The 16,110-nt window shown below is 40.8% G+C and overlaps 1 protein-coding gene across 1 annotated transcript in view; it reads left to right on the plus strand.

The window, feature by feature from the left end:
* Nucleotides 1–16,110, plus strand: part of LOC132283544 (uncharacterized) — a 55,569-nt gene that overhangs the window by 30,237 nt on the left and 9,222 nt on the right. Inside the window, exons 12-16 of the mRNA XM_059785508.1 lie at nucleotides 1,551–1,616; nucleotides 1,754–1,852; nucleotides 4,025–4,276; nucleotides 4,362–4,514; nucleotides 4,616–4,723. Of these exons, the coding sequence (XP_059641491.1) occupies nucleotides 1,551–1,616; nucleotides 1,754–1,852; nucleotides 4,025–4,276; nucleotides 4,362–4,514; nucleotides 4,616–4,723 (678 nt within the window). The remainder of the gene's footprint in view (nucleotides 1–1,550; nucleotides 1,617–1,753; nucleotides 1,853–4,024; nucleotides 4,277–4,361; nucleotides 4,515–4,615; nucleotides 4,724–16,110) is intronic.

Consider the following 16,110-nt stretch of genomic DNA (forward strand, 5'->3'; position numbering starts at 1 on the left):
TTTGGGCTTTCTTGCAGATGATGTTTACCAACTGCCCACATGATCATATAATTGTAAGACGTTATTGTAAGCTGAAACCAATTTGGGGCGATACTAACAGCAGCCTAGCTTAAAAAAACTTATCAGGTGGTTTAAAAGTTACAAAATAAAATTAATTTCAAAGTTCTAAAGTTTTAAAAATCACGAGGGCAGGTTTGGGACAGAGCATCCCCTTTCCAGGTTGACTTTGAAAAAAGCATTAGCTCAGCATACCTGTTCTGGCCTAGAAAGTGGTGGAGCAAGGGCAAACATAATATAAAATAATGGGAACGGACAAATATTTCTATGACTATTAATGCATTGTTTTGTCTATATATGTAATTGATTAGGTAAATTTATATGGGAAACTTACTGTAGGGAGGTCCTTATTAATCAGCTGCCCCCATTTATTTTGCCATTAATTTGATACAGATCATGCAGGGCTGTTTGGGGAATCCTTGTAGGCTTGTACTTTGTTGAGTTATTGATCCTAATCCCAAACCCACCACTGCTTTAGTTAGAAATTCCCAAACCCATCCCGTAAGGGAGGGGTGGGCAAGTTTCCTATTTAACCAGGAAACTGCCATCCCTAGTCACGTGTCATGTTGGTCCAGTTTCAGTAATTTGTCACCATTTATGTGCATCCATAAAATTGGTCCATTGTGGATAGGCCTCCTAAGGTATGTGATGATAGGAGTGTTGGATGCGATCATGCGTCACAAAATTGGTATCGGGGATAAGCCTTATAGAATTCTTTCCCCGATGACATGTAATGATAGGAGTATTCTATATCATGGTGAGGCATTCAATTCCATCAATGTTCTTCACTACTCTTCACCTTTATTGGGTGCTTCATCCTCACGGATTTCAACTACAAAACAGTGAACAGTAAAATAATGTTATTATGTGATCGGAATTGGAGTAGCCATTGGCCTATTTTGTTGGCCAAGTGATTGGTCATTTTGTTCAACCATGGTGAGAATCCGACACATGTTCTTTATAATAATATTATTTAAATTTCATCTGATTGGTTAATCGAATCTAAGTACAAAGAAATCAAATATTAGAAGTTTGACAACTTACATAAGAAGATACACTAGCTCAAAGGTTACAGTTTTATTATGTATTTAAGAGGTCAAGGGTTCAGGTACATTCACCGCCAAACCAACCTAAGTCTTTATATTATAAAGATACCCAGTTTTGTTCTGTGACCCAGTCCAGTCTGTTTCTACTTTCTAACAGCACTTGCTTTTTGGATATGTAATGAATCTTAAGTTTATTGCTTTGCTTCATTATTTACCTTCGAACTTTCAAGGGGAACAGTTGCTCTCCTCAATTTAAAAGTAAAAATAAAAAGAAGAGAAATGGAAAATGCCTATTCATGCTTCTAGGATAAATGATATAACAAAAAAATTCCATTTTCTGAGTGGGAAATTAATATACAATTTTTCAGTAATCATATATATTCGAATATGTACATATTAATTCTTCCATAAGCATCTTATGCCTTTGCATGGTTTAATCATTTAAAGGCGGAAGATAGAGCTCACAGGCGGGGGCAAACCAATGCAGTCAACATATATATTTTCTGTGCAAAGGTATTCATTTCTTCTTCTTCTTCTTCTTCTTCTTCTTCTTTCTCTCTCTCTCTCTCTCTCTCTCTCTCTCTCTCTCTCTTAAATCCTTGAAATTCTTCTAACAAATATTTTTATTTCTTATGGTTATGTTGTTTCAGGATACTTTGGATGAGTCACGCTGGCAATGCTTGAACAAGAGTTTGCAACGTGTTTCTTCTACGACGAACGGAAAGTACGATGCAATACATGAGATAGAGGTACTCTTCTATAAGTTTTTTTAACCTATGTTGAATTTAAGATAGTGATTACTGCTTAGTATAATGCTAAAATGCTGGGTTCCAAGTGTGAGGATGGGGGCCGACCTAAGAGCAACCACTTTGTGCAAATCGATGTCAACGTTTTGGTCTGTCTCTGACTTGCTGGTCTTTCCCTTTGAGTATCCTGTGTATCGTGGATCAGTCTTTCTTTTTAAATAAGTGCTGCATGTAAAAAATTTGGGTAGCATTTGGCATAACTTGTTGGTCAGTTAAAATGAGATCTTTGCCCCATGATTCCTCATGAAAGAGATACAGGTGTTTGCTTGGGTGAAACACAGTGCTTTTTCAAGAAGTCATTCCTCTAAATGGCCATCTTTGAGTAGCCTCTAAGACTTGTTTTTTGGAACACTTCTCATGAAGCCATTAAGGAGTTGCGTGAAAAATGTTAGTTTCAAAATAAAACACCCAATTAACTACAGCAAACGAAAAATTCAGAGGGCCGATTCTGGGGCGACAAAACTCCAGGGTTTTTCTAGGGTTTAGGGTGTAGAAGATAGCGCCTCCATGGAGGAGGGACAACCCTCCTCCCCATCCAGGGTTGCGTTGACCCATCCATCTTCTTCTTGTCGACCTACTTGGAGCTCTCTGCTACTGGATTCTTCCACGTCAAGCTTTACTCCTTTGACATATTACAGTGAAAGCATAAATATGGAGTGTGTGGTCATTGAAGATGAGGATATCGCTGATGAGTTACGTTATTGGGCGAATTCTGTGGTGTGTTATGTGTTGGGGAGTAAACCCTACTTCCCACACTTCAAGGCGTACGTTCAAAAGAGGTGGGACAAGGATGTAGTTGTCGTATCATTGAAGGAGGGGTTCTTCCAAGTGCGGTTACCATCCGAGGAGGATGTTATGCAGATCATGTCGCGATTTCACATGTTCCAGGGCAGTGATAGTCAAGACATGGCACAGGAGTATTCAGTTAGAGCGTGACATCTTATCTTCGGTGCCAGTGTGGATGAGGTTTTTTGCTTTTGTAGATTGATTTAGGTTAGATTTGTCAACTCTAATCTAGATCTCTTGTTTGAAGTTTGATTAAAATTTGTGTTTGAATTTTTTAATCTAGATCTATGGATTCTACTCTGTTTTTTCATCTTGTATTTGTGTGACATTAGGATGATTTTGTTGACTAAACATGCTTTAGTTTGATAGTATCGGTTATTGTTCATGTTTAGGTGCATATATGGTCAATGTATTTTTTGGCAATGGCTTAGAAATAATACGAATTCATATTAAATTATGCTTATGAATTTAACAAAATTTGTAAAAAAATCATTAAAAGCTCAAATTGATGGTATTTTGGGATTAAAAATAGTTATTTGTCCACGATTTGGGAAGTTGTGCAATGAAAAACTCACAGTACTAAACCCTGAGGGGTTGGCCCAACTGGGTAAGTCCCTGGTGCCTCAGGAAGCATCAGGTCTAAGGTTTGACTCCACTTGGGTGCAAACAATTCCTTGGAGGGGGGTGCGTGAGTACCAACTAGGAAAAAAAAAAATGAACAGTACTATCATTATGTTATCATGGTTTCCATTATATTCGGGGATCACTACGCAATGACTATTACCTTCATTGCAGTCATTACTGGGTAACAAAATTAGGAATCATGATCTTACCAACAGTTCAGTGTTGGCAACTGAATTATCCATCGGATAAAAGTTAAAACTTGAAGCTTCCTTAAATGCATTCTTTAGTTAATGCTAATGTAATGTTTCTCCATCAGCTACATTTTTTGGAGAATTCTAATACATATTTTTGGTTTGGAACTTTAGTAGTTAAAATTTTGTACTTTGGGTTTTGAAAACTATCAGCACTACGAACTTCTTGTGTTTTTTTTTATAATGCTCAAGATTAATCATTCTTGCAACCTCCCTGTCTCGTAAGGAGCTTGTTATTCCTTCCAAACTTGGCCCTCTGCCTGGTAGACTGATTTGTTGTGCTATGTTTTTTGGAAAACAAAAAAAAAAATCTAATTTATCATCCAATATAGCACTTGTGATATTAAAATCTTCTTTATTAAAGTATTAATATCCTTGGAAGTTATTAGTGGTTATGGACTATGGTTTCCTTTTTGGTTCTAAAAGTATGGACTGCATGTTTCTGTTTTTACAGATTCAAAGTGTTTCTTATCTAGAAACAGCTGGAAAATCAGGTGGAAGTTGTGAAAAGTCATTTCTGGAGACAGCAACAAATGGTGAACTTTCTTCAGTGGAATTAAAAAAAATTCCTAATATTAGCTTAGATGAAGAATTAAGGCCTACTGAACCACATGATGAAATAGTTGAAAAGGCGAATAAGATATATGACCGAGAGAATGAAATGGGGAGTATTTCATCCAAAAACAACAACCGTTGTATTGAGGAGGTATTTTTATGTTAAACAGATAAAAAAGATCTTGTAGCTTCCCACTTGTGGCACAGTTTTGCTGAAAATATTCAAATTTGAATAGGCTGACATGGTTGGCAATCGAAACATGGAAAATTGTTCTGTCCTAGATGGTGGAGTGGGAGGAACAGCTTCTGAAGCTAGAACTGGAAATGCTGGAGGACTTTTTCTCCATGATTTGAAGGAAAGCAGTGAAGAGAATAATAATCTGGAAAAGGTATAACTTATATAATTTGTTTCCATTGAGTGCAAATTAATTATTTTTCTTAATGTGTTCTTCTCTCAGTTCACTTGAGGTTAATAAATATGACAATGCAGGCAGACAATATATTAATTGAAACAGCAGGGTTAAAGAATGGTGGATCTGTCGAACTGATAGAAGCTGATTCAGTAAGCTCTACCCGAGCAGAATTTCTTCGCTTTGAGGTAGACCACTGATCTCTAATTTTTATTTACATGTTTATGTGTATTTCTTTCTCATTTAGAAGCTTTGTTGGAATGAATTATAAAATTTGTAAATTTAGTGTGTCAAATTCAATAAGCATTAGTTCTATCTGTTCATTTATTATCGTCATATGATGATATATAATGTGGAAAATCTCATCTATGATAACTAATTAGGTAACTATTGTGTTTTTGGTTCCAAGTTCCAACTGTAGTATTCCCCGAGGTACCATGACGTGAACGTGATCCTATGAATCTATATCTTGTGGCAGCCTTTCTTGGTTTCACCCTAAGGTCACTTGACTTTTTTTTTTCCCCTAGTTATGGTCACTTGATTTCGCGTTTGGAAACTATTAAACCTGCTATAGCCATGAACCTTGCTTCGAGGAGTGAACAGCATGGTCGGGAGATCAGGTTGTATTTTGCACTTATGCCAGGCGTAGGCATAAGCATATGATGAAAGAAAGTATGATGACATGACAACATATGTCTGAAAAGGTGGATTATAGACCACTCTAACCTATGGGTAGGCGTGAGCTTTTCTCTAATTACCCCTTCTAACTAACGGGTATAACCTGAGTACTTAAGGCTATAAATAGGGGAGGTATTGGAGAATTGAAGGCAGAACTGAGAAGTTATCAACTTCATAAATTGGTCTTTTTTGTCCTTGTCTTTAGTAGAACTTTCCCCTACCATCACTCAACTTCTTCATGTTGGTTTACTTCCTCTCCTTTAATCTCTCTCTCTTCTGTATCCATCATATTTGTATAGTGATACTGTTGGCAAATATGATAGCCACAATTTATGGAATGACTTACCTTATTAGCATAGATCTAATTATGCTATAGAATATGCCATAGAATATTCTGTGATTTGATTTAGATTTTATTTTATTTCCTTTCTTTGATTTAGATTTGATTTTATTTCCTTTCTTGTAATATGAGCATGTGCTCTTTACTAGAGTTGTATAAGTGATTATCTCATTCAAGCCTTTACACAATTTTTTCATTTTTCTTCTTTTTATATTTCTACTTGGTATCAGAGCCAGGGTGGTCCGACTGCAATGAGGGCATTGCGAGTTCAGCACCACCCATTCGGGAATGGTCTAAGGTGACATCACCCATCCGGGAGGTGTCGGGTAGGCAGGGTCTTCTTTTATTATTATTATTATTATTATTATTTTATGGTCCGACGAGACATTGTTGATTCTTTCATCTATATGTGTTAAACATGTGTATGAAGGAAAATGGTCTGAGGAGACATGATTGGTTGTTTACGGTCTGAGAAGACATTTTTGATTTGTTGATCGGCACTTCATTTGAGAGAAAATCATCGCTAGTCAGATTTGCACTCTGCAACTTGTAGATTCTGAAGAAGGGTGCTAGCAAGACTGTGTTTAAAAAGACCGTATTTAAAGATTCATTGTTCAAGTTGGGCGTCTCAGATATCTACGTACCAACTTAAGGGGGAGTGTTAGCAAATATGATAACCACGATTTATGGAATGATTTACCGTATTAGCATAGATCTGATTATGCTATAGAATATGCTATAGAAAATTCTGTTATTTGATTTTATTTCCTTTCTTTGATTTAGATTTGATTTTATTTCCTTTCTTGTAATATGAGCATGTGCTCTTTTTTATCTATAAATACTAGAGTTGTGAATGAGTGATTATCTCATTCAAGCATTTACACAATTCTATCATTTTTCTTCTTTTTATATTTCTACTGATACCATAATATATCTACTTTTAGTCTTGTTCTGGACGTAGTACCTTCAAAATCTAATTGTGTAAGGAAATAATAATTTTACGGGCCTTGATAATACAAGAAAGTAAAAATTTTAGGAAGTCTAACAATACAAGGAAATATTAATTTTAGTGGCCTTACTATTGGCTACGGCCTTAGGCGACTGCCTAAGGCTCCAGCCTCCCCTAGGTTCGCTGAACGGCCGGTTCGGAGCGAACTGGCCGGTTCACAATGTGCTTGAAGGGAGCCAATATTGGTTCCTAGATTATCAGCACACATACTATCTTTTATTTATTATATTCCAAGTCTCTAACGTGTTTATTTATCCAATCTTTAAGAATGGCACTACTAACTTGTTTGTATATATATATTTTTTCCTTCTGACATGTTATATATGGTATGAATTTTGATTTTATTAACTGCTTACATATATTATTATTATTAAGTAATTCAGTAAAAGAAACAATAAACATGGCTTTTTAATAAGAATGACAACTTAAAATTAGTAAATAGGTTGTTATGTGTGTTTTTATTGTCTTAAATATTCAATAAAATTTACTAAAATTCGTTTTATTAAATAATGCAATAAAAAAATAGTGTGTTGAACTAGGAAAAAAAAAAAAATAGTGTGTTGGTAATTTTTTTGGGTTATGTGCGAAGTCGAAAAAAATTCACAATCGCGAAAACCAATTTTGGTACATTACGCACAATGTTATCAAAGGCTCAAGGTGCACTAAGGCGCTAGAGGTCGTATGGAGCCTAGGCGCAAGGCAAGGCACGTGCCTGAGTGAAGCAAGGCGCACAATTGAAAATTTTAATTACTATTAAAGCATATTTTATATTCCATATTAAAGGCCAAGTGTTGTCAAAGGCACACCTAGGCACACGATAGGCGCAAATGTTCCGGTTGTACGAGCTTGGAGCCTAGGCGCGCGTTTAACAACACTGGTTACACATATACAAACCAAAGTCTGTTACACCACGTCTGCGATTGCAAACCATAATTATTTGTGATTAGCTTTGCAGTATCAGCCCTGGTATTTCTCGGAGTATCAGTACAATAAGTCTCCAGAGGCGAGTAATCCTTAACCATGGAGAATTAACGGAGATCATAGTGTGATTTGCACTTATGTTAGGTTTTGGCATAAGCATATTTTATTAGAGTTCTTTTTGTATTTTTAATTTTAGAATTTATTTATTTAATATTTTATTTTCCTTAATTTTTAAGATTTTTTATTTAGTGTTTACCTATAAAAGTCCATATGCAAAGAAAATTGAAAGTACAAAGAATTTTCCCCAATTGTAGAGAGAGAAACTTTACACTCCCAATAATTTTTTCAACCCCTTTTCCCTCTCAATTCCTTCTATTTATAGACGGTTACAACCACTCCTGGCCTAGACCTAACTTCTTCTCTTTTGTTTGGGCTCAACTTCTTTCATCATAACATGGGCTCCCGTAATGACCTCTTGGATCTGTGCCCATTCAGCGTGGACTTGCTCCATCCTGGCTATCCATACCCGACCCATTCTTAGCAATACGAATCATACCAAGCCTGGATCATCTTTGGTGTCTTCATCTGCCCCCAATAATCTCTCCCTTCATTAATTAGGGTGAGATTATTGAAAAGACACAATTTTGGTCTGACGGCTTGGAGCGATGACACGAGGAATTGAACGGCTGGCACAAAGACCCAGACTTCGAGATCTGCTGCGCCACTTTTGCCTTGACCTTTTGAATTCTGTGTCGCCTCCATTTCTTCTCTTTAAAAACCCTGATCCTCTCAACCTTTATCTTCCTTTAACATATCCTACTTTTATTCTCCGTTGTCGTCTTCCTGAGTTTTGTCTGTCACCTTCCTGCACTTTCCGGCGATCTTTCTTCAGTTTCTCTGGCGAGTTTTTCCTTCGCGATTTTGGCTATTGTGTTGTTGCTGAGTACTTCACAAACTCTCAAGGTCAGTTTCTTTTTACTACCCTTTTTGAAAAAAGAAACCTTCACTATCATAGATTCCTCCCCTTCTCCATGGCTCCCTCAAATCTGAACGCCATTCGTTTCAAGAATAGCATTCCCAATGATGTCTCTCTCAGGATCTACCCTACAGACTTAGATGGGAGCTCTGGTGAGGGTCTCCTTCCTGGGGAGGTTTTATTTTCTGCCGTCCATTTAAACGTCATTAGGTTCCCTTTACACCCATTCTTTTGCTACGTTTTCAGTAAATTGGGGCTCTGCCTTTGCAGGTTAACCCTAACTTCCTTAGGGTAATTTCGGTCCTTTTGCTCTTGAACCGTGATAGGGGTCTCAATCTTGATATCATTGATCTCCTCCTCTGCTACCAAATTAACAAAATCAAACAAAGTATCTTTCCTATTGACAAACGGTCAATCTGTACGGATAAGAACTCGTTTGAAAAAGGTTGGAGACAAAACTTGATTGGGGTTAATGGAAATTGGCGGACTCCGTTCGGCCAATCTTTCTCTATCTCTTCCTCCTTTGGAGTATGCTCTGTCTCTGGTTACAAAAAACTGAAAACACATCCCACTGAATGCCACTGTGAAAGTTGCCTTCCCCGTTTTTGTACTTTTCTTTGTAGATGTCTTCAAATTCCTCATGATGAACTGGTTTATAGCGTTTGCAGGGCCAGGCTAGACATCTTACAAGAGAGTGCGCTGAACAACGTCCCTTCAGCTACAGACTTGCTTACTCCTGACAACCTCTCTGACATCTCTCTCCTAGGGTCTACAATGGAGAGCATTCAGATTCCATCTTTCAGCAGGAGGTGGCGTCCTGCTCCCATCCCTTCTGCTGCTCCTGTTACCATATCTTCCTCAACACCTGCTACCACATCATCCACCTCTGCTGTCTCTGCCCCTGAACAGGTTGTGACTGCTCCAGTTGTGACTCAAGTCATAGATCGTTCTGCTGTTGGGCTTTCTGAGTCCACCCATGCTGAGAACCTTGCTGTGGGTCATTCTGCTGAGGCCCATCTTGCTGCTCCCATCAATGTGCCTTCAAACATTCTATCTGACACTTCTTCAAAGAGCACTCTGGATGTTGGGGGTTCTCAGAACAATGGAGAGCCAGTTAGTGTTGGTATGTCAGAGAAAAGTTTGGGAAAGAGGCAAATGCTTAAGGACGAACATGACCAGAGTGACGTCCCACCACCCCGGAGGACCAGGACGGCCTCTTTCAGGATTACTGAACCCCTGCCCCCAGCTCGGTTTTTCATTCCAGAGGGCGAATCTGCCAGAACCTCTGGTCCAACATCATCCGTTCTTCCATGGCAACCTTTGCTCAGCCATGAAGATGGCTCGACCATTGGCCCTGAAGATTCTATGTACCAAGACTCCCTCACTTCCTTTGCTTTCTATAAGGGTTTCTGGACTCCCAAGGATCTTGAAATCTAGAACAAGTTGTCCTTTGGTGAGATGTTCCGGCGGTTCCCAGCAGCTGCCATGGAGGTAACTTTTCTTCTTATTGAGATATGTCTCTTCTCTACTTTAACTTTTTAGTGGCTGAACTGACCAGAGCCTCCCTTCCTCTGTGCAGACTCTATTCAGGATGTTTATCTTTCAGAAGACCATTGAGGTTCTGAACAAGAAGCTCAAATCTCTCTCTGCAGGCCTTAAAAGATCTGTTGAAGCGGAAAACCGTCTTGAGGCCAAAGTCGCTGAGCTTGAGTTTAAGCTGAACGAGTCAAAGAAAGAGGCTGCCGCCATAAAAACAAAGAAAGACGATCTGGCAAATGAGAGGGATGCTCTGAGAGCTGAACGGGACTCTCTTCAGGATGAAGTTGATGTTCTGAAGACTGAGAAGAACGTTGCACTGACTGAAAGAGACTTATTGAAGGCTGAGAAGGGAGACCTTCAGCGTTTACTTATTGCTGACCGGTTGTCTCATGCCAACTCAAAGGAAAAGCTCTTAAGTGAACGTTCTTCTTTGCTGAATATGATTGGCAAAGTTGAAGGGGGTATGAGAGCTCTCTTTGCCCGCTTCACCAGAACCAGTGCCCTCCAGTATGCTGAAGGGTATAGAGATGGCTTTATTGACCGTTCTCCCCCTGAAGGTGAATCTAGTTCTTGTGCTGGTCCGGATGAGTTGGACGCCTCTTTGGATATCCACTTACCAAGTAACTACCAGAATCCACCCTGCGACCCTGCTGAGAATATCTTTATTGAGTGCAGAGAGGTTACAGCCTCAAGAATTGTTCCACCCTTCCATCCTCTGAACATTCCTCCAATTACTATTATCATGCCCTCCACTTCAGTTGCCTCTGACAGACTCATGCTGGCTGAGGGGGTGATTCACCTTGACTCTCCCTCTAAGGATGATGGTGCAGATGATGGTGCAATTGAGAATGGAGAAGACCACAATGGGCCAGAGGGTAATGATGGGGAGGACAACGAGTCACAGCCTGGAGAAGACCATAAGAACTAGCATTCTGCAATCTTTTGCATCAGGTTTTTTTTTTTTTTTTTTTTAAGAATGTATCTTCATGTATCCTCAGAACATCAAGCCATGTACATCAGGATTATTTTGTAATGAAAGAATAGGGAATGACAATACTTATTTTCAGCAAAACTTCCATTCTTCAAGTTTTCAATTTTCAATCTTTTAAGCCATGTACTTCAAGTGCTTGGTATTCGGCTTGTAGCGCCAGCTGCTACTGACATTTGTTAAGTGTCTGGCGTTCGGTTTGAATGCCTCTAGCCACTCAGCATTGATTCATTTTTGAGCAAGTGTTTGGTGTTTTGCTTGTAATGCCAGCTGCCACTAGCTTTGTTAAGTGCCTGGCGCTCGGCTTGAATGCCACTTGCCACTTGGCTTTATTTTACGCAAGTGTTTGGCGTTCGACTCGTAATGCCAATTACCACTGACTTTGTTAAGTGCCTGGCGTTCGGCTTGAATGTCACTTGCCACTTGGCTTTATTTTGTGCAAGTGTTTGGCGTTCGGCTCGTAATGCCAGTTGCCACTGACTTTGCTAAGTGCCTGGCGCTCGGCTAGAATGCCACTTGCCACTCGGCATTAGTTTATTTTGAGCAAGTGTTTGGCGTTTGGCTCGTAGTGCCAGCTGCCACTGACTTTGCTGAATGCCTGGCACTCGGCTAGAACGCCACTTGCCACTTGGCATTAGTTTATTTTGAGCAAGTATTTGGTGTTCGGCTTGTAGTGCCAGTTGCCACTGACTTTGCTGAATGCCTGGCGCTTGGCTAGAACGCCACTTGCCACTCGGCATTAGTTTATTTTAAGCAAGTGTTTGGCGTTCGGCTCGTAGTGCCAGCTGCCACTGACTTTGCTAAGTGGGAAGGATGTCAATTAATTTTTTAGCAAAGTAAACATCTTTCATAAAACTTGAAAATTTGGTACACTTGCAAGTATGCAGTTCAAAACGAGCATATTGTTTGAAATTAAACTCTACTTTTATTGGTAGTACCTTTTCAGAGACGTGGCATTCCATGGCTTACTGACCAACCTTACTGCCATGGTCTCCAGGACGTATGCCCCCTTTCCTATAACTTTTGCAATTCTGTATGGACCTTACCATAGGGAAAACATCTTTTTGACTATCCCCACCTTCCTTTTCAGTACCAGATCGCCAAGGGCAAAGTCTCTGTGCTTCACCCTCTTGTTATGGCTATTTACGAGCGTCTGTTGATAAGAAGCAATCCTTATTGCAGCTGCATCCCTTTTCTCCTCCAGCAGATCAAGATTAAACCTTAGCATTCTATCATTCTGCTCTTGATTCCACGCCAAGCTTCTAACGGTTGGAACCAAGTGTTCGACTGGTATTACTGCCTCGATGCTGTACGCCATAGCGAATGAGCTCTCCTCGGTCGGCCGTCTTGGGGTTGTTCTGTAAGCTCACAAGACGTTCGGAAGCTCATCTAACCATTTTCCTTTTTCATTTTCCAGCTTCTTCTTGATGCAAGCAAATATTGTCCTGTTTGTGATCTCAGCTTGACCATTAGCCTGGGGATGACTGACTGCTGCCAACTTTTGATTAATTCTATATTCTTCCAGCAGCTCCTTCACTTGCTTGCTATCGAGATTGGTTCCATTGTCCCTAACGATTAACCTTGGTACGCCAAAACGACAAATAATATTATTCCAGATGAAACGTCTTACTTGAGTTTGGGTGACACTAGGGTACGGCTCTGCCTCCACTCATTTGGTGAAGTAATCAGTTGCTAGCAGAACGTACTTGTTCTGCAATCTTGCGGTCAGCAGAGGGCCAACCACATCCATCCCCCACTGCGCGAAAGGCCATGGCGTGGCCATTACATGCAAGTCTTCAGGTGGTTGGTGTATCAATAGTCCTAACCTTTGGCATTTATCGCATCTTCTAGAGAATTCTTCTGCATCCCGTGCCATGTTTGGTCAGAAGTACCCTTGTGTCATTGCTTTGTGTGCCAAAGATCTTCCTCCTGAATGATTTCTGCATACACCTTCATGAATGGTTCGTATGATCTGTCTAGCCTCTGTTGGGGTAACACACTTCAAGTATGGACTCGAAAAGGATCGTCTGTATAACTGATCACGCACAATAGCATACTTCGCGGCGTTGGACCTGATTTTTCTTGCTTCATCTTTCTGTTCGGGTAGCACACCATCACGTATGAAAGCCATGATCGGATCAATCTAGCTCGGCTCATATGGTATAACATTAACTTGATGAGCGCTCGGATCGAGTTGCTCGTCAAAGATGGATGGCTGGATCAACACGTCAACCGGGATGACCCTAGCCAGAGTTTCTCCAAAACTGGATGCACTACAGGCCAAACGATCGGCATCTTCATTATACTCCCTCGGCAATTGAATGAACCTGATCTGATCGAAGTCTTTCGCCTCATGCAGAACCGCGGTTCGGTATGCTTCCATGGTCTTATCTTTGGTTCCGTATTCTCCGGTGACTTGCCGAACGATTAGCTTTGAATCACTATAAGCAATTAGATTTTTGATCTTCAGCTCTTTAGCCAACTTCAGCCCAGCTGATAATGCCTCATATTTAGCCTCGTTGTTGGTTGCGTTGAACTCAAGTCTGATCGTTTGGCTCAGCGTAGTACCCTCTGGTGTTTGCAATTGGATTCCAATCCCTGCCCCCATTTGATTTGAAGAGCCATCTACAATGAGCTTCCATAAGGAATAACTATAATCTTCTACCAAGTCTTCAGCATCACATTCAAGTAAGAAATCAGCCACCGCTTGACCTTTGATTGCCGTTCTGGGTTCATATGTAATATCAAACGAACTCAACTCAATGGCCTATTTTGTCATTCTTCCTGATAGGTCTGGCTTGTGTAAGATCATCCTTATAGGAAAGGTTGTTAAGACGACAATCGAATGGGATTTGAAATAATGCCTAAGCTTCCTTTTCGCATTGACCAATGACAAAATCATCTGTTCGGCCTTTGAGTACCTTCTTTCTGGCTCGGCCATTGTTTTGCTGACATAAAACACTAGGAATTGCTTTCCGTCTTTGCAACGGATCAGAACGGCACTGGTCGAGATGTTGGATACCCCAAGGTACAGAAAGAGCTTCTCATTTGGCTCGGGAGCAGATAGATACGGAGGGTTGCGCATGTAATCTTTCAGGCTGGTTAGTGCCTGTCTTTGCTCATCCCCCCAGGCTTGCCTTCCATGGCCTCGAATTGTATCAAAGAATGGTTTACAACGGTCCAAGAGCTTAGAAATGAATCGGCTCAGTGCAGCTATTCGACTTGTGAGTGCCTGCACTTCCTTAATTGTCTTTGGTTCTACATTTTTTATCAGAGCTTCCGCCTGGGCTGGGCTATCCTCAATTCCTCTATGATTGACCACATGTCCCAAGAATTGACCAAAGCTCACGCCGAATGAGCATTTGGCCGGATTAAGCTTCATCCCGTACTTCCTCAACACATCTTGTAGGTGTGCTAAGTGATCATTCTTCTTCTTACTCTTGACCACCATATCATCAATGTAAGCCTCCACAATTCTCCCCATTTGGCTTTTGAAAATCTTGCTGATCAGCCTCTGATAAGTAGCTTCAGCATTCTTTAACCCGAACGGCATGACTTTGTAGCAATAGGTCCCTCGTTCAGTAACAAAAGAGGTTTTCTCTTCATCAATTGGGTCCATGGGGATTTGATTATAACCGGAATAAGCATCCAGGAAGGTTAGTCGCTCGTACCCAGTGGTGGCATCCACCATTTAATTAATCCGTGGCAATGGGAAACTATCCTTTGGGCAAGCTTTGTTCAGATTAGTGAAGTCAATACACACTCTCCATTTCCCATTCTTTTTCTGCACAACAACGACATTGGAGAGTCAGGCCGGGTACTGAACCTCTCTAATGAATCTTGCCTCGAGCAACCGATCAATCTCCTCAGCTATGATTCGATTGCGTTCTGGAGCAAATCTTCTCTGCTTCTGCTTCACAGGTTTTGCGCTTGGATCCACATTAAGGGAATGACAGGACACAAAAGGACTGATCCCTGGCATATCTGAATGGCTCCATGCGAATACATCTGCATTCCGAGTCAAGAAGCCAATTAATCCTAGTTTTTCCTCCTCAGTAAGTCTGGATCCCACCCTCGTTGTTCGATCCGGCTTCTTATGGTCGATCTGCACATCAAGAAGAGGTTCTGCGGTTAGAACTGGCAGCTCCTCCTCCCCACTTTTGCTGGGTGGAGGTTCCTGTAATTACTATCTTGGACTGGCAGAACGGATGGGATTTTTCCCCTTTCCAGCAGATTTCAAAGTCACTGAATAACATTCTTTAGCTGCTACCTGGTCCCCATGAATGTCAATCACCTTGGTCCCATTTGGACCCAAGCATCGCATCATATGATGTAGGGTTGATGGGACACCCTGAACTCTGTGAATCCACCCTCTTCCTATCAAGAGGTTATAGGATGGATGAATTTCCACGACCACAAAACTCTCAGTCAAAACTCTCTCAGCAGCTTGTACTGTTAATTCCACCATTCCAATAGGCTCCACCCGCTTCCCATCAAATCCTAGCAATAGATTTCCTGTGGGTTTTAGTTTCTCGGGTTCGATCTCAAGCCAGTCGAACATCACTCTAGGCATGACGTTTGCACTGCTTCCTGGATCAATTAGAACTTTTCGTACCAGGCATTCTGCAACAGTTAGACTGACGACCAGTGGATCTTCATGAGGAACCTGAACGCATAGCAGGTCTGTTCTGTCAAATTTTATCTGTGTGGATGCGTTCTGCTGGTGCAAAGCATGTACACTGCCAATTCTTCTCTTCAACTGGGCCTGGTGTAATCGCGTTCTGAGCAACTCCTCTGACTCCGTTGTCTGTTCAGGTCGGCCATGAATTGCATTTATAATCCAAACGGGCTGAGTGCTGTGGTGGTTCGGCCCCTGATTTCTCTTGATCTGTTCAGCCGGTCGGTTCTGCTCTTGCGCTGGACCTTGTACATATCCTGCAAATTCCCCCTTTGCGATCAGCATCTCCACTTGTCTCCTTAGGTTCCTGCATTCGTTAGTCTGATGTCCAAAATCACTATGGAAAGCACAATGTTTAGTTTGATCCCTCTGTTCAAGAGGTTGTCTAATTGGTAAGGGAGGGTGAAACTTATCTTTATTCTCTTGGTACAGCCTCGCTAAGGTGA

This window comes from Cornus florida, unplaced genomic scaffold (assembly GCF_030987335.1).
Source record: "Cornus florida cultivar Cherokee Brave unplaced genomic scaffold, ASM3098733v1 CherokeeBrave_3.0.0_Hap2_Chr11, whole genome shotgun sequence".
Classification (NCBI taxonomy): domain Eukaryota; kingdom Viridiplantae; phylum Streptophyta; class Magnoliopsida; order Cornales; family Cornaceae; genus Cornus; species Cornus florida.